This window comes from Bos javanicus, chromosome 7, assembly GCF_032452875.1.
Source record: "Bos javanicus breed banteng chromosome 7, ARS-OSU_banteng_1.0, whole genome shotgun sequence".
NCBI classification, from domain to species: Eukaryota; Metazoa; Chordata; class Mammalia; order Artiodactyla; family Bovidae; genus Bos; species Bos javanicus.
Genome location: NC_083874.1, coordinates 11,313,862 through 11,334,698, shown reverse-complemented (window position 1 = coordinate 11,334,698; position 20,837 = coordinate 11,313,862). Strand labels below are relative to the sequence as shown.

At 55.1% G+C, this 20,837-nt stretch overlaps 1 protein-coding gene across 6 annotated transcripts in view; it reads right to left on the bottom strand.

Annotated features, from left to right (window-relative positions):
* RFX1 (regulatory factor X1) overlaps positions 1 to 19,133 on the bottom strand; it is a 35,422-nt gene extending 16,289 nt beyond the window's left edge. The window contains exons 1-5 of one of the 6 annotated variants that reach the window (XM_061421900.1): positions 17,982 to 18,561; positions 9,081 to 9,450; positions 1,718 to 1,827; positions 1,388 to 1,471; positions 233 to 340 (exon numbers count right to left, since the gene is read on the bottom strand). In XM_061421900.1, coding sequence (XP_061277884.1) covers positions 233 to 340; positions 1,388 to 1,471; positions 1,718 to 1,827; positions 9,081 to 9,393 — 615 coding nt within the window. In that variant the 5' untranslated portion in view covers positions 9,394 to 9,450; positions 17,982 to 18,561. The other 5 variants (XM_061421902.1, XM_061421903.1, XM_061421899.1 and 2 more) reach the window with 5 other exon arrangements.
* Positions 19,134 to 20,837: the final 1,704 nt, after the last annotated feature.

Here is a 20,837-nt window from a genome sequence, read left to right as displayed (position 1 = left end):
CTTCCTGGGATGCAGGGCCCAGAGCTGGAACTTTGAGATTCATCCTGGCCCAGGAGAGAAGGTGCCTCCTCCTGGAGCCAAACTCAGCTCAGAGCCAGCAGAGCAGAGCCAGCAGAGCAGAATCCAGCGGCCGAGCCTCCCACACCCAGGCTCAACAGGGACTTCAAAGGAGGGAGTCCTCACTCCTTTGGGGAGAGGGGCGGGGAGGATGGCTGAAGGGGCCACCACCTACCTCGGGGGGTGAGTGCACTTGCTGGGTGCCATGCACCGTCAGGGAGACCTGGCCACCCTTGCCGCCCGGGGCTGTGCTCTGCACTACCAGACGCTGCGTGGGAAGAGCCTGGAGCGAGAAGGGAGAAGGACCATAGTTCACTGACAATGACCTGTGTGCGTGTAGGTTTTTCTTTTTTGCCCTCCTCAAGGCATGTGGGATCTCAGTTCCCGGACCAGGGATCGAGTTCCCTGCATTAGAAGTGCAGAGTCTTAACCACTGGACCACCAAGGAAATCCCCTGGCCCGTGTGTTTTTAATGCGCACCTGTGCTGTGCCAGGGGCTTCCCTGGTGGCTCAGTGGTAAAGAACCCACCTGCCAATGCAGGAGATGTGGGTTCGTTCAATCCCTGGGTCGGGAAGATCCCCTGAAGAAGGAAATGGCAACTCACTACACTATTCTTGCCTGGGAAATCCCATGGACAGAGGAGCTTAGTGGGCTACAGTCCATGGGGTCGCAAAAGAGGGGGACACGACTGAGTGACTCAACAGCAATGTGCTGAGCCAGGTGCTATCTTAGCGCTTCCTGCCTGCGGGCTCCCGGAATTGCCCACACAGTCCCGATGCGTGGTGGCTCCTGAATTTCAGAGGGTGACAGCGAGGCTTAGGACAGCAGAAGCAATTGCCCAAGGTCCTGGAGCCCATACTCAGCAGAGCTGAAGTTTTTTCCCAGGGCACCTGGCTCCATGGGCCTCAAAATGTGCTCCCACCCTGAAAACTGGGCAGGACTTTGTCCCAGTTCATGCCAGACCCCAGCGGCCGCTGTGCAGCCTTGCAGCCCACAGATCACTGTGCACTTGCTCCCGGTGCTGGGCTCTTGGTTCCTAACAGGCTTTGGGTTCTCTGCTCTGGAATATCAGGGTTGGACAGGAACACCAGGGTTGGACAGGAACACCAGCCGTGTTCCTGTCAATCCTCAGGTCTCTCTGTTAAGATGACTCCTGCAGCTCCTTCTTGCCCGATGGGCCCTGCCTGACACGGCCTCACTGGCCACCCCAGGGTAGGCCCCACATTCTCGAGGCTGGTGCGGGCAGATCCGAGCAGGCTCCAGGGGTTGGTTGTACACCCTGGAAGGGCTCTCAGAGTGGGGTGTGGGGGCCAGAGGCGGGGCGCTTACCTGCTGGGACACCGGGATGTTGGTGAGCTGGAGGGGTGACACGTGGCCCGGCTTGGCCTGCACACTTGTCTGGACCAGTAGCCGCTGTGGGGAAAGGAAGAAGGGCCTGAACCGGGCTGGTTTCCCCAGGGAGGCCTGGCCGGGGTGGGGGAAAGGCGGGGTGGAGGGGTAGGGATTTTTTTTTTAGCAGTGAGCATCTTGGTAAGAACAGGTGAGCAGATGGCTCCAGCAGCAGGACTGGGGGTGGGGGGAAGCAAGGTCACTATAGCCATAGCCCCACTGCCCGCGCGGCGTGCTCTCTGTCCACCCTGGGGGCGGGGCGTGTCCTACCTGCTGGGTGCCCTGCACCTGCTGAACCACCTGAGTGGGGACTCCGGTCTGGCTAGCCGTGGAGCCCGGGCTGGCCTCTGACACAGTCTCGCTGGCCCGCATGGCACCCTCTGTGGGGAAAGGTCACCAGGTCAGCTCTGCCTGCTGCCTCCACCCCCACCCTGAGCCTGAGGCCGTCTAGATAGATGCTGCTGCCTGAAGCCAGCTCCAGATGAGGCTAGGCCTCTCCAGGAATCCTGTCTGGCCCCTGTCCAGCCACAAGACTGCCCATTGGAGTGGGCTAGGGGCCACAAGGACCTATAATCCTTAACACCCATTAGCAGCCACCCCCGCCCCCTCGACCTCATTGTCCTGAAGTCAGTGTCCAGAAGGGTTGACTGACAAGCCAAGATGCAGTGGAGGCTTGGGGAGATGAACTCCTTTGCCCAGCATGCAGGACTGTGGACCATGACCGACCCCATCAACCCCACCTCCCAGGGGTCCCACAGCCCTGGAAAGCATCAGGACCACCTGCCTTGAGGTGACCCCTGGCTTCCCAGGATCGGAAGCTGGTCAGAGGAGTGACCCCAGAAAGTTTCACCAGCCTGCTGTCAAACATCCCCTCCTCCCTTGCCACTGTCAGAGCCTCCCTGTCCTCGGTGGGGGTGGGGGGCAGGAGCTGGGCAGGTGGGTACTCACGCTGATAGGCAGCCGAGAAGAGGCAGTCATAGAACATGGTGCCCCCCTTCCGCCCCAGTCCCTGCCCGTCAGTCCCCAGGAGCCTGCCCGGCACTCCTTGATCCTTGCCCACCTCTCCAGAACAGCAGGGTGCGCGGGCGGCTTTATACCTGCAACCTTGGGGAGCTAATCCCCCCAGCGCTCCTGGCAGTCCTCTTGGGATAAACATACTTCCCTCCCAGCCCGAGCGGGGCCTTTGAGGGGCTGGGGCTATGCTCTGGGGTCAAGAGGGAGGCTGGTACCCAGAGATGCTTTCAGGAAGGTGCAGGTCGGGTTTCATGCACATCTTGCTAAGTGATTAGCAGGGCAGCTGAGAGGGAGGAGCATGGGGCGAGTGTCCCCAGAGGCACTGGTTGGGAGACCCTCATCCCAGCTGGGACACCAGCCACCCCACCCCCTTTATCTCCTGGTTACTCCCAGCAGTTTCAGAGGTGGGGTGGGGCTGGGACCAGAGTCACAGGCCAGGCCTAGGCTGAGGCCCCAAAGGCAGGGAGATGCAGACTCAGGCATGTGGGTAAGGAGGCATGTGTCTGAGCCGAGGGCCTGTGGGGGACACAAAAGGCTCGGAGCGTCCTTTTGGGTCTCAGCCTCTAAAGTGGGGAGCTAGGCCTTGGCTGTTGCAGGGAGACATGGAGAAGGGACTGGCTAGAACAGAAAGGTGGCCGCATGCAGGTAGAAGCAAAGACCTCAGGGGCCAAGTCTGAAGCACAGCACATGACTGTGTATGCTAGGTGTGGGCCAGACGTGGGGGAGGCCCTGGGACAACTCTGCAGCTCGTTCGAGGAGATACTGATTCCTCTGTTTTGCTAGAATCACCCCTCGCAACCACTCAGGCTTCCCTGTCATCATCAAAGAGGAGGCCCTCACTGAGCCGGCCCGCGGGGAGAAAGCCGAGAAAGCACCCAGTCCCGTGAGGGCCCCGGCACACCTGGGTGTCCATGGCCCAAGGGACAGTGCCTGACCCAGGAGGCCCGTGGCAGGTTCAGCCTGGCTCAGGGTGGGCAGCGAGTTGGGGGCTTCTCCCATCCCCTCCAACACCCTGGTACTCTGATGAAAAGGGCAAGGTTGGTCCTTGAGTGGGGACCCGGAGCAGCTGGAGGCCTGGGGACTTGCTGGGATCCAGCATCACCTGGGATAAGGAAGATCCAGGAGACAGTCTTGCCCATCTCCTGCTTCAGGGGTGGCCCTTAAGGCTGGAACCCCCATCCTGGCCAGGCTGCATCACGAGGATGAGCAGGTGAGATTCTATAGTCTACTCTTTAGACGAGGGGCTTCCTGTGGCCAAGGTGGGACTCCTGCCACAGTGTCTCGCCCTGGCTCTGCGTGTGCACATGTCTGCGTGAGGGACCCTGAGTCCGTGAGCATCAGCATCTGTCTGCAAGCTCCACTTTGCACATGCGCACAGGCCAGAGAGGGCCCCGCCGTCTCAAATCTCTAGCCAGGAAGCGGCAGCTGATTTCCTGTCCCTCGATCTGATGAGCTTCTCTTCCTCCCTGGCCCTTGCACTTACTTTCTCACTGAGACCTACTCTGGCCTCACAGGCCACTTTGAGCTACTTGGGAGAGGACAGAGGGAAGCCTGAGAGGCTGGACTCCAAGACGGGACCCAGGTCACCACAGACCACACATGGGGCCGTCTGTTCCTCTTCCTCCTGATCCTTCGCTCCCGTCCTGCCAATGATTTCAGTCAACAGCTCATTGGGAGGGGAGCCTGTGGATTCCTGATGCCCCCAGGGCCCTGGGTCCCTTGTCTGTCCTGACCTCAGTTTCCCCATCTATGCTTGGGGACACTGATAAACACCTTCCGGGTCCCTCATCTTGACACAAGTCTTGGACTTCCAGGGGCTCCAAGTGAGACAGAAGCAGGGAAGAGAGGCTGGACATGATCCCTTCTTCAGTCCAGCCCTATCCCCTTCCACCGGCTTGGTCTCATCTTTCTAGGGATGGCCGGCAGGACTCACAAGGTCTTCCTTCCACTTGGGTTTTGGGTGATAGCCTGGTGGCCTCTGAGGACGGGGTATTATGGATCTAGAGGAGTGTTCCTAAGCTGGAAATTTGAGCTTCCTTCCCATCACCTCCAAAGTCACCTTAGGGCAGAGCTCCTGAGGACTGGGCGAGAGGAGCTGCTTCTACGGCAGAGCTCCTGGCTGGCTTCCAGTCTGGGCTCCATGTCTGGCTCCTGGGCCCCGCCCTGCCTCCTGCCTGCAACTCCCTGGGTCCCTGCTCAGCTCACATTGCTTCTGGCTCCGGAGGAGCCCCAGGCACCTTGCTGCAGCCTTTGCTGGTGTTAGTTACACCCCCACCTCCACCTCCAGGACCGGCTCACGTGGCCCAGAGGCCACCCTTAGATAAAAGGGACACTAAGGGTTACAAAGGAACCCTCAGAAATCACTGCCAGGGGTGGGGGAGGGGTCAACGAAGCCACAGGAGTCCTCATAGAACAAATCAAGGAAGCAGTGTCTGGTAACCATTCCGGGGACAGGCCTGCTGCTGGCAGAACCAGGAGCAGAAGGGACAGGCAGTTCCCCAGGACCACTGTGAAAGATAATGAGGCCACTGACCAAAGAAAGGAGGCTGAGATTCACATCCACAACCGGTCACATCAACACCGCAACCCACCCACACTGAGTGCCCCACGGCATGATGGGGGCCAGGAGAGGGGGGTACCGAAGGCTTTGACCAGTAGGTACCAGGGCCTCCCTGAGGGTGGAGGAGGGGGGTGGTGGGAGGAGCTGGAGAAGACAAGGGAAGAGAGGAGACGGGCTGGGACTTGGGGGATGCTGGGGTCTACAGTCGTGCGTCCATTCCAGACCCTTGTTCTGGGGACCCCAGACACAGCAAGCAACAAAAGCCAGCACTCAGGAGGTCCAGGGCCAATAAGTGGAGGCTATGAGAAGTCCTCTAGCAGCGACAGGCAAGCCCTCCTGCCTGCTCTCCGCTGCCCAGAGGCCCCGAGATGGGATGGGAGCGCTGAGCTGGGTCAGGTCAGCATTCATGAGGGATAAGCCACCAGAGGGTCTGGGATGGGAGAGCTCCAGGCAGAGGGCAACGAGAGTGCCAAGGCCCAGAGACGAATTGAGCCTGGAAGGTTTGCGGAGCCACAGGAAAGCCAGTGGGGCTGAAGCAGGAATGTAGGGGGGAAGGTTGATACCAGATGGGGCTGGGTGGCCAGCAGGCCTGGATGGCCAGAGTCAGGAGGTTGGACTTTTGTCAGTAGCGGCGCAGGGAGTGTGGAGCTGGTCCCTATCACAGGGATCCAGATCTCCTAGAGGCAAGAAAGGCCAGGCCAGGCTTTCTCAGAGAGTGCCCCCAGGGCCACCTGCTTTGGAATAATCCGGGTTGAGCTGGGACATAATGGAATCAAATCAACAGTTATCAAGAGGCTCCCTCTGGTTGCTGTTGGGGAGGACTGTGAAGGGTCTGAACAGAGGCTGGACCAGGGTAGGGGACAGGGAGGTGGGAGAGGTGGTGGGTTCTGGTTGGATTTAGGACATGGAGCCCAGACAGCTTGCTTGCTCAAGGATGGGTAAGACAGGGGACCTCCCTGGTGGTCCAGTGGTTACGACTCTGTACTCCCACTGCAGGGGCGGCATGGTTTCGATCCCTGGTTGGGGAACTAGCATTCTGCATGCCACGCCATGCAGCCAGGAAAAAAAAAAAGGATGGGTAAGACAGGAGTCAAGGCTGACCCTGGCCTGGGGTGGGGGGAGAGAGAGGGTGATATTTACTAGGACAAGGAAGTCTCAAAGGAGGCCACATTTGAAGAAGGAAAGAAATTCCAAATTGCCATCAGGCCATGCTGGTTTGAGAGGTCTGTGGAACCACGTGGATGGGTCACAGGTGGCGAGGACTCAGGGCCGACAACGTCGGGTGGGCATTGTCGTACAGAGGTGGCATCAGAGGCTAAGGGACAGGACAAGGCCCTGGAGCAGAGAGGAGGCCTCAGCTGATGAGGTCATGGTGCACAAGGTAAGGGACATGAGGAGGAAGGAGCAAGGGGGAACCGAGATGGGGAGGCAGGGAGGTGGGCAGAGACCAGAGCAGGAGGGCATCTCTGGGGGGATGGGGGGAGGGGAGAAACTGTCATGTGCTGCCCAGAGGCCAGGGGAGAGGAGAATAGAGGGTGACCAGTGGGTTGACAAGATGGGGGCCATGGGTGATCCTGCCTGGGACTCTGGGATTGAGGAGACAGAGCTCTGAGTGAAGGGGCAGAGACTAAGGAAGGGAGGATGAATCCTTTGAGGAATTCTGACTTAAAGGGAGGGCTTCCCAGGTGGCTCAGTGGTAAAGAATCCGCCTGCCAATGCAGGAGATGCAGAAGACATGAGTTCCATCCCTGGGTTGGGAAGATCCCTTGGAAAAGGAAATGGCAACCCATTTCCGTTTTCTTCCCTGGAGAATGCCATGGACAGAGGAACCTGGTGGGCTATAGTCCATGGAGTCGTAAAGAATCAGACATGAATTAGTAACTAAACAACAACTAAGGGAAGAAAACAGGACGACTGCGGTAGCGGGTACAGGGCCTGGGGGCCCTGGTTAAAATGGGAGCTGCTGTATTTTTACAAGCAGGTAGAAAAGATCTACCAGAGAGGGACTAAGTAATGAGGCTGGGACGGCAGAAGTCCTGGAGCGGGCAGCCTGGAACTGCCATGGGGCCACTTCACCCTTCCAGCAACAGGAAAGCAGAGCTGGTGGGTGCAGATGGGGCCTGGGTGCTGGGAGGCTGGGTGGGTGGGAGATGGGGCCCTTCTTGTCACATGACAATGCCTTGTCCACAGTGAGGTCAGGAGCAGGGTGCGGGGTTAAGGACACAGAATGAGAGGGAGGTGCTGGAGGTGAGGGGGCAGCCGGGGGCCTGGGTTTTTCAGAGAGCAGGGAGGATGCTGGTGAGGATACTGGGCTAAGAACGCCCTGGAGATGTGGCCTGGTGACCCCGGCCACATCCTGCGCCTGGCCTCGCTCTGTACTCAGCTGACTCTCCCATGCCAGCTGAGACCCTCCTCCACACCAGTCTGTGTCGCAAAGAGTCATTGTCCCGAGCCCCTGCGTGCCCCCGCCCTCCCTGGGGACCCTGACACTGCGGGAGCCTCCTTGACACTACCGGGGCCCAACTGCTTCCATTGTGGTCCCACGGGGCCGTGTCACTTGCCACCAGTTTTGACTCTTCATTGTCCTAGGGTCAAGTTAATTGACCTGCACTTTCCACAGCCTCCCAAGATGCCCTTAGGATCCCCACCACTTCCTTTTCCATTGCGGAAAGACTGGGGCCAGCCTCCCCTCTACACAGGGAACACCGGAAACCATTAAAGGTGCCCAGTCCTGTCCTGAGCGCCACCTGTTTTTTTTTGGCCGCACCATGCAGCGTGTGGGATGTTAGGATCTTAGTTCCTCAGCTAAGGATGGAAGCTATGTTCCCTGTAGTAGAAGCGCAGAGTCCTAACCACTGGACGGCCAGGGAAGTTCATCTGAGCCCCACCATCTCCCTCCGGGGAATGACCACCTATCCTGACTCTCTGCTTCCACTTCCCTCTGCTCAGCCCGTCCCCATTCTAGAGGAAGCGGGCATAGGGAAGATGCTCTGAGGCAGGAACCATGGGTGCCACGGCCCAAGCCTCCTGGTCATTTGCTCCACAGCCTCAGGGGGGCGGCTGCAATGACAAACAGGATCCCCTGGCCACATCACACACTCACGAACTCATCCAACCAAGAGCCCTGCTTGGCTCAAGTCTTGTCAAAAATGAAACAGAAGGGAGGGGGAGCAACCCCTCCAGACCTCCCAGTGGACCTCCCTGAACTGCAGCTGGGAGCACCTCACAGGCAGCCCCTGAGCTCAAAACTGTTACTTTTTGTTTTTAAAAATTTTGACTGGGTTGGGTCTTGGTTGCACCAGCTGGGCAGGCTCCAGAGCGCTCAGGCTTAGCTGCCCTGCCACCTGTGGGATCTCAGTTCCCCAACCAGGGCTCGAACCTGGGTTCCCTGCATTGGAAGGTGGATTCTTAACCACTGGACCACCAGGGAAGTCACTTGAAGTTGTTACAGTCCCTTTATGGATGATGGCCGAATGCTTCCCCTCCAGTTCTGGCAGGTGTTTGCAAATTAACTCTACTGCCCAAGCCTTTCATTGAGTGACATCTTACTTGAGGACAGAGACAGAACCAGCTCAAAGAGCTGCCCTGGCGGGGAGGATTCTGGGGGGCACAGAGTCCTCCCTGCTTGGTCTGACTACTTCTTCCCCAGAAAGTGAAAAAAGTCAAAGTGTTAGTCGCTCAGTTGTGTCCGACTCTTTTGCAACCCCATGGACTGTAGCCCGCCAGGCTCCCCGTCCCTGGGATTCTCACGGCAAGAGGACTGGAGTGGGTGGCCATGCCCTCCTCCAGGTCTTCCGACCCAGGGATCAAACCCAGGTCTCCCACACTGCAGGTAGATCGTTTACTGTCTTAAGCCACCAGGGAAGCCTTCCCCAGAGATGTACCGCAAATCCCACCTGTGGACCTGAGACAGTTAAAAAGCTGCCCTCCGGGTGATAGGCACAATAAGTGATGACGGGAGGGCTCTGGGATGCCCCCACATCCATAAGGCTAGGCTCCCCCAAACTCTTGCTGGAGTTGTTCACAGGGTGCCCTGGCTCCGAGCACGCGTCCACTTACCGGAGACAGTGACCACGATGTACTGCTGGGATGCCGGGGACGGGGTGGGTGCGCCGGCCGGCTGCGAGGGCGTGGGGGCAGCCGGGAGCTCTGTCACATACGGCTTCTGGCTGCCCGGTGGCTGTGCCTGGGGCTGCGGATTCTGCAGCTCGGTGACATACTGGGGCTGGGGGGTGGCGGCGGTGGCGGGGGGCTGGGGGGGCTGGGGTGCCGCGGAGGGCGGCGGTGGCGGCTGGGCTTGCGGCGGAGCCTGTGGTGGCTGGGATGGTTGCGGGGCCGCCTGTAACTCAGTAACGTACGCCTGTGTTGCCATGCCAACAGTGGGGAAAATGATAATAAATAAGGCTTTTTTTTTTTTTTTTTTTGCTTGCTTGGGAAGAAGGAGGGAGGGGGGAGAGAGAAGAGGAGGGAGAAAAAGAAGGAAAAACAAGAATTAATCTACAGGCAGAGGAAACCAGGGACAGCTCCTGGCTCCCCAGAGACACGTTTGGGTTCATCAGCAACTTAATTACATTCCGAGGCTGGTGGCAAGATCTAACCAACCCGCTGCTGCACAGCAACTGAGGATGGACCAGGGCTGGTCTGCGCCTCTTCCACTCACCCTGACCCAGGATTCCTGCCTTCTTCCTTCGCAGGCTCCAGCGCCTGGGGGACCCCTGGGCTGGGAGACCTCCGACTTTTGCCCAGAAACAAATTATACAGTTCTCCTGAGAGTGCCTGCAGGCACTGTCCTGCATACTTTCTTTACAATTAACTTTAATTTTTTAATTTTTTGGCCATGCTGGATGACATGTGAGATCTTAGTTCCCCGGCCAGGGATCAAACCCCTACTCCAGGCAGTGGAAGCACACAGAATCTAGTCTCTGCTGCTGCTGCTGCTAAGTCGCTTCAGTCATGTTTGACTCTGTGCGACCCCATAGACGGCAGTCCACCAGGCTCCTCCGTCCCTGGGATTCTCCAGGCAAGAACACTGGAGTGGGTTGCCATTTTCTTCTCCAATGCATGAAAGTGAAAAGTGAAAGTGAAGTTGCTCAGTCATGTCCGACTCCTAGCGACCCCATGGACTGCAGCCTACCAGGCTCCTCCGTCCATGGGATTTTCCAGGCAAGAGTACTGGAGTGGGGTGCCATTGCCTTCTCCGAGTCTCTACATTACTTTATTTAAAACTCTGCAACAATTGCATCCATGCTTGAGACTCAGAAAGGTTAAGGAGCTTGCCCCAGGCCACACAGCAGGGAAGAGGTGGGACTGAGTCTGAACCCTGGGCACTCTGAGCACTGGACTACTGGGCTAACTGCTGGGAAGGAAGGTCATGGGGAAAGCTGTCCCACAGCCAGCCTCTTCCAGTCCCCTCCTTGCCTGCCATCTGGGCTTGGATTCTTGGCTGAGTGTCATTCCCCGAGGCGGGGGTGGTGGGGGGGGGTGCGGAATGCCAGACACGGGGAAGGTGTTTTGAGTCCAAAAAGCCCCCTGAGCTGCTTGCGGCCATAGAAATGAGAGCATTTGTAGGTGGCGACGCCAGATGTGAGCTCCTCCCTGAACAGTGGCCTTCTAGGGCCTGGGGCGACTGGGCTGGGAGTAGGCCCTGCTGACTTCAGAATGGGGCCCACCTGACCATGCAGAGGCAGCTTTTCTGGCTGCTAACTGTCTGTGGTGCCTCTCTCAGGCGCTCGGTGTGAGGCAAGTACTGTGAGTGAGGCAAATCGTCAGTATAAGCCCCGCCCCTCGCTGAGCCCCGCCTCAGCAGGGAGTGGGCCACCGGTTTCCTGACTCCTTCTCTAAGGAGCTTCTAGGGACAGTGGAACAAATGCAGGAGTGGTTAAGAGAAGCTCCACCCCTCACAGTTATGTGGTCCCTGATGGCCCTAGACATATCTCAGTGTAAGAGATTTGCCTGCGGGGTCGCGGTGACCTGTGGCCTTCAGCAGCGTGACACTGCAGGGCTGAGCCAGAGGCTCTTCTGCAATAATCCTCGAGCACCTGTGTGCCATGGCCAGCCAGCTGCAGGGGGACTAAAAGAGATTTTCAAGGGAAAGAGAAAAATAACTGCTACTTGGTGATCAGAAACCCCAGGTAATCACTGTGATTACCTCCTCACAGCAGGCTGGCAAGGGAGGAGCCACTGTGCCCATTTCACACATGAACAAAACAAGGCTCAGGAGTGACCTGCACACAGGCCTGCGACGGCAACCAGCAAGAAAAAGGATTTGAAGCCAGGTCTCTCTGACCCCCAGATATGTGCTGTTAGCCCACAGCCCTACTCAGGGAGCCAGGCCCAGGGCTCACAGTCGGTAGATGGCATCTTTCCTGTTTTTCAGATGGAGACACCTAAGGCCCACCCACAGAGGTAATGCCACCTACCCAAGGCCTGGTTGGAGCAGCAGAACTCAGGGGCGGGGAGCCCACCAGAGAAGCCCAAGGGAGACCGCAGGCCAGCCAGCACCGTGGTGCCTGTGTTCTTCGCACCTCCCTGTATCTCGCTCTCTGGGGATCTGGACTCTGCCCTTGGATGCCAAACCCAAGACGAATCCAGGTCAGCAGGGGGCAAGGCAGGTGAGTCACAAACCCTGGATGGACCTGTGCACGACTTGAAATTGACTACCTCCCCGCTGTGTGACTTGCGAGGAGGGTGTCCACTCCCTGGGCCTCAACTGCCCCATCTGTGCAATGGGAGGGTAGCAGGCCTACAGTGCAAGGCTGCTGCAGAGCTCTGTCTGATGGTGTGGGCAGTGTTTGGCCAAGCTCCTGGTGCAGCCTGAGCACTTAAGAAATGGCTCTGGTTCCCCTCATTGCCCGGGGCCCTTGAACAAGGCTCTAGGCAAGACTACAAGCCTCCAGGCCCTGCCTCCCTGCTTTGGGCTGCTAAGTACAAAGGAAACAAGGGCTGCTGTCTGCACTCGGGTGGGCTTGGTAGGCTTGGGTATGCCACGCTCCGATGGCTGGTGTGAACAGAGCTGGCAGAGCCCTGAGGCCACCCTCCCTGCCAAGCCTGGTCATTACAGAGAGAGGGACAGTGACAAGGGCCCTGGTCCAGGTCTGAGGGAGTGGTTCTGGGCTTGCCCACTGTGCAGGATGGAAAGGTGGCCTGCCAGGGACTCAGGTAGCAGGGAAAACTTGCTCACCTGGAGAGGGAGAGGCTACTGCCTGCCAAGCACACAGGGAAAACATCTCCCACCAGCCCCTGCCCTCCCCAAACTCTTTCCTGCCAGTATTAGAGGGGCCCACCTCCTCAGACCTCCTCGCAGTACTGGGTTCAAACCCTGGTCCAGATCGGATGCTCAAGTCACTGCTGCTGATCAGTGCCTGTCTACCAGTATCAGACTCACTTCCACTTGAACCCTGGCCTGTCTCTTAATTCATGTCTCTTAAAACATGTAACTGATTTTCCTCTGGGCCTCAGTTTCCCCATCTTTCGTGTGGGGATGATAACACCTGATTCATAGGGCTGTTGCAAAGATCCAATGTGATCAGCAGAGCACCAAATAAGCACTGAGAAGTAGAAGTTGCTATTATCATTATTCACTCAACAAGCATCCATGGGGTTGGAGGGAAAAGGAGAGAGACGCAATCCTCAAGCTCTTAGAAACAGGCACCAAGCAGAGATTCTGACTCTGGTGTTCATCAGCCTCACCTGGGGAGTCAGTTAAATGCAGACTCCTGGGCCCACTGACAGAGTCTGGGATGACCCTGGAGTCTGCCGTTTGAGCTAGTCGCCAGGATAATTCTGGGGCAGGTTGTACAGGGCACTGAGAAGCCCTGGCCTGGACTTTCCCAGCCTTAGGAGAGTGGCCCCTTGTGGCCCCTCCCACCATAAAAGGGCTTTAAAACCTCCACACTTGCCGGTGCTTTCTCCCCTTCAAGGTGCAAACCCTGTAGGCCTCCTTGTCTCCACTCGAGGACAGGGGGAGGTGGCATGGACACAACTGAGCTCAAAATGGGGAAGGGGAGATGGGTAAAACAGCTAAGCCAGCTTCTCTACTGGAGACCTTCTCAGCATTGTCATTGTTAGTCTCCAGGAAGAATGATACAGAATGCCAAATTTCCCATAATTATTTCACCGGGGAACCTCCCTTTTTATTTTTTCCAATTGTGGAAGGCTAGGTTGAGCAGAGTTCGGTAGGGTGTTCCCTGGAGAGGAATAAGTCACAAATATCTATACAGGATGAGGTGTGTTCCCCATCTATTTGAGCATGACTCAGCAAATCTGTTCCTTAGCAATGAAACTGCCAAAAAATGCACCAGTGGCTGCACCTATCTTCAAAGCCAACACCTGTTTTTTGGAGAATGTTTGAATCCATTCTTTAGGACGGGGCTGGCATATTTCTGTGAAGGGCCAGCCAGAAGTCAAGATTTTTGACTCCAAGGACAGACAAGTCTATTCCAGTGACTCAGCTCTGCCACTGGACTGTGAAAACAGCCGTGACAATATGTAAACAAGCAGTTGCGTGGCTGTGTGCCAATAAAAGTTTATTTCTAGACACTGAGATTTGAATTTTACATAATTTTCACATATCACAATATATTATTCATGTCACAAAATGTCCTTAAAAATGTAAAAACATTCTCAGATCACAGACCGTAAAAAACAGGTGAAGGTTTAGCTGTAATGGTTTACATCTGGGACAAGGCCCTCCCAAGGAAATGACAAGAAAACCTCACTTTCCTCACCTGTAGACTGGCTTCAAAAACGAACTTTTGGGGGAATGGGGAAATTAAATATAACAGTGTGAGTTTCCCTCATCCTCTATATCCAGTTTGGGTTTTTTTTTTTTTTTTTTTTTTTGGTGTGGGGGGGTGTTTTTATTTGTTTGTTTGCCACACCACGTGGCTTGCGGGATCTTAGTTCCCCAGCCAGGGGTTGAACCTGGGCCCCAGCAGTGAAAGCACAGAGTCCTAACCACCAGACATTCATTTATTTATTTGGCTGTGCGGGTCTTAGTTGCAGCACACAGGATGGGCAGCATGTGGGACCTAGTTCCCTGACCAGGGATCAAATCTGGGCCCCCTGCATTGGGAGCACAGAGTCTTGGCCACTCGACCACCAGAGAAGTCCCACCAGTTAGTTTTTAAGACTTATCAATTTTGGGGGGCTCCGAAATCACTGCAGATGGTGACTGCAGCCATGAAATTAAAAGACGCTTACTCCTTGGAAGAAAAGTTATGACCAACCTAGATAGCATATTCAAAAGCAGAGACATTACTTTGCCAACAAAGGTCCGTTTAGTCAAGGCTATGGTTTTCCCAGTGGTCATGTATGGATGTGAGAGTTGGACTGTGAAGAAAGCTGAGTGCCGAAGAATTGATGCTTTTGAACTGTGGTGTTGGAGAAGACTCTTGAGAGTCCCTTGGACTGCAAGGAGATCCAACCAGTCCATCCTAAAGGAGATCACTCCTGGGTGTTCATTGGAAGGACTGATGTTGAAGCTGAAACTCCAATACTTTGGCCACCTCATGCGAAGAGTTGACTCATTGGAAAAGACTCTGATGCTGGGAGGGATTGGGGGCAGGAGGAGAAGGGGATGACAGAGGATGACATGGCTGGATGGCATCACGGACTCGAAGGACGTGAGTCTGAGTGAACTCCGGGAGTTGGTGATGGACAGGGAGGCCTGGAGTGCTGCGATTCATGGGGTCACAAAGTGTTGGACACGACTGAGCGACTGAACTGAACTGAACTGACTGAATAATTCCTCCAGAACATATCCTAAGGCTGGGCTTTTCCCTCCATCTTTATCAATACCATGCTAGTATTGATGGTTACCGTCATCTCTTGCCTGGACCCACTCATCACTGGCTCCTGGCTTCACTCTTGCCTTTATAAGAGTCTTTGAAACGCAAACCCTATTGTGTCGCTCCTCTGTTGAAAAGGTTCCAATGTTTTCCATAACAGAGAATAAATAAAAACCAGAGCCCCTCCCATGACCTACAGGGCCTCATGGGATCTGGCCCCTTCCAGGCCCCTTTCTCACTCTGAATGTTCTAGCCACAATCTCTCTCCTTCCCAAACGCTCCAGGCCTCCCCCTGCCTCAGGACTTTTGCCCCAGCTCTTCCATCTACTGGCATGCTCTCCTCACCTCCACCTGTTGGCTCCTTATCACTCACATCTCAGCTCATAGGTCACCTTGTCAGGTCTCAAGCTCCCCCTTTACAAGCCCTCTGGAGCACATACTCCTGTTTCATTTTTTCCCCTGGCCCTGTATCCTGTTTGGTTATTTTCTTCTTCCCTCCACAAGGTAAGGGCACCCATCACTCTATTCCCAGCTACGAGAACACTTTCAAGCACACAGCTGGGACTCCGCTCCACTTTCACTGCCAAGTAAGTGTCCACAATGCTGGGAACAACACACTGCTAGTGAATGTCAAAGACGGTTGAAATCTACCAACTGGTGAGAGAGGCTTGCAGAAAAGTTACTGCCTCCTGCAGCTGTGCTACAGGGGCAGGTGATGCCTCCAAATCCAGAACAGACCCCTTAGGCCAGGAAGACTGTGCAGCAAGCAGTTGCTCTCTGGAGGTGGTATCCCTGGCAGGTGGAGGAGTGGGGAAAAGTCCTGTCTAGCCCAACCCTTGTTTTCAGCCCCAAGATGCTGGAGCATGTGGCAGGAGGGGAGGGTGAGCCGCTTAGCCCCAGGGACACCTTTCTCAGATCCCCACTTTTCCCATGACACCCAGTGCCCCAGCTTATCCAGCTGCTTCCCAGAAGGCTGCGTCTGAGTCTGGGCCCAGGGACAAACTTTCTCTCTGGGTCCTCTCCTAAGGCTGGAGAAGGGCCTTAGGAGAGTGACACCTTCCCACTAAAAACTGGAGTCCTAGGACCCGGCTTCCCAGGATCCCTGTCATCGGCCCACACGGACCAGCAAGTGAGTCAAGCTTTAAACCCACTAGGCTGTCACCCGATTTGAGATGATAAAAATAAATGTGAGTGGTATAATTCCAAGGGCTGAGCAGGAAGTGATAATCGTCATAATAACAGTAGCAGTCAACATAGTCTAAGCAATTACTATGTATCTGATGCTCAACATGTATTCTTTTATGGGATCCACAGTACCGTAACATGAGATTAAAATCGTGACCGATGATCACTGCCCCTAGTTTAGATGAGAGGAAACTAAGGCCCAGAGAAGTTAACTTACTTGCCCAGGACCACACAGCTAGAGAGCAGTTGATTGTTTCAAAGGCAAGCAACCAAAGCCAGTATTCCCTTCTGGAGTCTAATAACTGCTCTGGGCTTGGGCCTTTCAAACGCCTAAGATATGGGGGGTGGGGTGGGGAAGGGGGGTCACAGAGAGTGGAAGAAGCAGTCAATGAGACTAGATCATCAGTAACACTGCTTTCTGCATCAGAATTCGCCTAACAGGTGCTGATGATCTGACAACCTGGTTATTTCTAAATTTTTACTGAAAAATTAAATCTCTCCTTTTCTTAAATTTCAAGAGGTTCTACCGTAACCCCTGACCTGGGAAAAGTCCCTGGAGAAGTGACATCCCTTCTCCCAGCCTTATCTCAAACTTCTGGGGGAAAGCTTTAGGAGAACCTGGAACATTTGTTCTCCTTGAAGTTTATTGATTGATTTTAAAAGAAAACGGCTGCAGTCTGCCCTCAGCCCTGCCGATGCCAAGCTCCAAAGCAAAACGGAGAATAAGCACAGTGGACTTGGCTTGGCTGGCTATTTAAAAAAATCTTCCCCAAGCTGGCAGATCTTGTTGCCCAGCAAAGCAGTCACTCAGATTCTCCTCTAACAAAGTAGAGCACTTCCCCTTGTCTCTGACCTCAGTGTCCCCGCTCCCTCCCCACGTGGCTCAGGAGGCTGGTACCTCTTCAGTGACATGTGATCCAGCTGACACCAACTTGATTGACACAAAAACATGTGTCTGACCAAGAGAAGCCGCTTCAGAAACTTCCTCAGGAGCCATTTACTCCCCATGCCCAGAGAGGAAGCCCAGGATAGGCTGAAAAGCTAGGAATGGCCCCATCTCCAGGAATAAGCCTCCTGCCCAGGGACAACAGGAAGGAGATCTTAGAGCTGCCCACAGAGAAGCAATCAAGTTTCGGTTCCTCTAACTCAGCCACCCAAGATCATGTCTCTCAGCCAAGGCCTTCGCTCTCTGCAAACCAAATCATCCAGACTAAAGTCATTACCCCTAGCCTGCAGCTTCAAAAAACTCTCCACCCTCACCTCCTCTCAAAGAGAAGGTAGATTTAGGAGGGAACAGCAACGTTGACATCAAGACCAACAGTTAATCTATAAAACACTTTCAGAAACAGTAGATAGGAGTAAAAAATTCAAGGATGAGCCCTACAGAAATGTCTGAAAGGAATTAGGAGGCCTGAAATGCAAAAAATGAGGAGAGATGGCAATGACTGAACCCACTTTACAGGATGGAAAACTGAGGCCTAGATGTGGCAGGCACTAAGTACTGGCAGGTTCTAAAATGACGAGGCACAGGTGGCCTCCAGTGCTTCAGGGAGCAGGAAGGCCTAGGCGGCAGCTGCCCCACCCCGTTCCTGGGGCACCGGCCGGCCCCCAACCACACCTTACGGCCTGGCCCCGCCCATCCACCTAGATCCCGCCTCGCCCCTCCCTCACTCCCATTGGCCCAACCCTCCAAGTCCCGCCCCCTTGTACCTCCCGACATATAAAAGCCCCCCGCCCGGGCCGGCCGACCTCCACTCGCCGCCGGCTTGCGAACTCCCGCCCCTCGCGGGGGCCGGGCCGCTGGGCCCGGGGGCGGGTGGTGTCGCCCCGGCCGGGACCCAGCCCCCTCCCCCACGGCCCCGACGGTCGCCGCCGCCATTTTGACCGCCCGCCCCTTCCCCCAAGACTCTGACCACAGCGACACCCGCCGCCCGGGCCCCGCCGCCCTCCCGGGCCCGGCCTGCCACCCTGGGGCCGCCCGGGTTACCTCGGCTTCTTCCCACTTCTTTCTGCGGAAGGGCTTTCCAGAGGTCTCGGAGGCGATGTTGGGAGGGGGACAGAACGTGCCGGGGTCCCCGGGCCGGGCCGGGGGGGTGGGGGTGGGGGTCGGCCGGGCGGTTGTTGTTGTTGACTCGCGTTGCCGGGTTGCTTGGTCGCCACGACTACCGTGGCTATGGCGCCTCCGTTTCCCTCACCGGGGCAACTGTTGCTACCCACCCTACTTACGTCACGCTCGGGGGGCGGGGTCCAGGGTGATTGGCGACACCGGGAAAAGTGATTGGACGGTGCCAGGCCCTGCCGCTAACCTATTGGCCCCAAGGCACGCTTTTCAACACCCTCTCGACTTCCCGGCGCTCTGATTCACCGGTGTTAATGTCCATCAAAGGAAACTGAGCCCTCAAAGGCAGTGGAGCCCGTCACTCCCCCAAGGAAGCGTCGGGCTAAGAATAAAGGGGTGGGGTCTGTGAGGTCGGGATTGGTTTGCTGCCTTAAAGCCTGTCTTCTGGTTAGACTAAAGGGATGTCAATCTAACCCAAAGGTTTGCCGCGCTCTCTAGCTGGCGCCTATACGCATGCGCGCCACGCAAAGCCCCCCTGGGAGTGGTAGTCCGTTCCTGCGTACTTTAAACGCCTTACCAAATGCAAAGAGCGAGAAAGGAAAGATCTCTTTCTTCAGACTTCTCCCTTTCCCTGTGGGCCAGTTCTTGGTCTCGCGCGCTGACGTCAGGGAAGGAATACGGTGACGCAGCGCTGTTTGTCTGTGACGTTAGTGGCGGAGGCCGGGCTCCGGGTTCGATGACGTCACCAGGCGCTGTTTTCCTCCCCCCACGCGGTTGCCCTACGGCGGTGGGATGCAGGTGGGGATGCGAGACCAGGGTTCGATCCCGGGGCCCAGCCCCAGAGCGACACCCGCCACCACTTCCGCTTAGGCTCGTCCGGCTCTCTCCCGCCTCCCCGCCGCCTCGGGCCGGGAAAGGTCACGGCTGCCCGGGCGACCGCGGCTATCTCGGCCCCGCAGGAGGTGCGGGCCGCCCTGCGAAAGGTCTCCCACAGGCGGGGGACTTAATTAGCTGCTTCCACCGTGAGCGATAAGCAAAGGTCAGCGTCCAGCCCTTCCCGGGGCAGCTCGGATTGCTCAACCAGGCTCCACACGGCTCTCCCATCCCTCCCCCGTTCCTGCCCCACTCCCGCCCTCCTACGTGCCTCAGTTTTTCTAGGGGAGGAGAAGAGACAGAAGCGGGATCTGTATTAGATTGAGCGTCTTTGGTACAAAAATTCGACCATCAAGATGGATACTATTCTAATGCAATATTGCAGTATGTTTAAAATATCAAATTTAATGGGGGGGAATAAATCCATAGTGAACAAAATAGCAAAATTTTAAACACAGAATCCGTCAGGACTGGGATTAGGGAGAAGTGAAATCATGCAAGTATAGGGTAGAATCTTACCTTTTACTCTTTTTTTCTGGCATGAGTTTTGACCTTCAAAAATATCCTGATGACAGTTTTTTAACACTTTAAATTTTGTGCTCCAACTCCCACCAGAGACCAAGGAGAAAGGAAAAAGAAAGCAGAGACTCAGAACTTGACGTTCTAATTCAGATTCTGCTGTGTGACACTGAGAAAGTGGCTTCACCTCTCTGAGCTGCTGTTTCCTAGTTCTGCCAACATTACACTTTGTTCTGCAAGGCCCTGGTAGTAAAAGTGAAAAAAGAAGACAAATCCCTAGAGTCTGTGGTCTACCACAAATAAGGGACTTAATAAGAGAATTACCTGGTGGTCCAGTGGTTAGGACTCTGAACTCCCACTGCCTGGGGCCTATCTCTGCAAAGGGCACTAAAATAACTTCCTGCAGGTTGTGGAGTGCAGTCCCCCTTCCCTACTAAATGACACAGTAAGCAGTGACATTAACACTTAAGAGTCTAGGATGGGACTTCCCTGGTGTTCCAATGGATAGGTCTTTGCCTTCCAATGCAGGGGGTGCAGACTCCATCCCTGGTCAAGATCCCACATGCCTCTGGCAAAAAACCCAAAACACAAGATAGAAACGATATTGTAACCAATTCAATAAAGACTTTAAAAATGGTCCGCATTAAAAAAAATCTTTAAAAAAGGTTCATAAGAGCTGTGAGGTGCTACTAACCATAAAATAGATAATCAGCAAGGACTGATTATCTAACACAGGAACTATATTCAACATTTTGTAGTAACCTATAAGGGGAAATAATCTGAGAAAGAATATGTAGGTGACTGAGTAGTAGTGAATCTGCCTGCTAATGCAGGAGACACAAGTTCAATCCCTCGGTCAGGAAAATCTACTGAACGAGGAACTGGCAACCCACTCTGATATTCTTGCCTGGAAAAATCCCACGGACAGAGAAGCCTGGCAGGCTACAGTCCATGGGGTCGCAAAGAGTCACACATGACTGAGCAACTGGGCGTGCATACACACACATAAATTATATATATATAGAGAGAGAGATCTAAAATATATATAGATATATCTGAATCACTCTGTTGTACACCTGAAACTAATACATTGTCAATCAACTATAAAAAACAGCAACAGAGACTCTTAAGAAAAAATGAAAAGCTGTGAGAGCAACATTAGACTATGTGTGATAAAAGTGATGCTGGAACCCATGTAACCTGAGGACTTACATGGGTTACATTTGAACCGAGCCTGAGTGGTAAGAAGAAGCAAGCAAGCCCCCAAAAAACAGAGATTAAGGGAACTGCAGGAGCAGACATCTGAGGACAGGATCACACATCTGGCTGGAGTGGGATGAGCAGAGAGGAAAGCGCCGGGAGGTGAGTTCAGAAACGTAAAGGTAGTTAGAT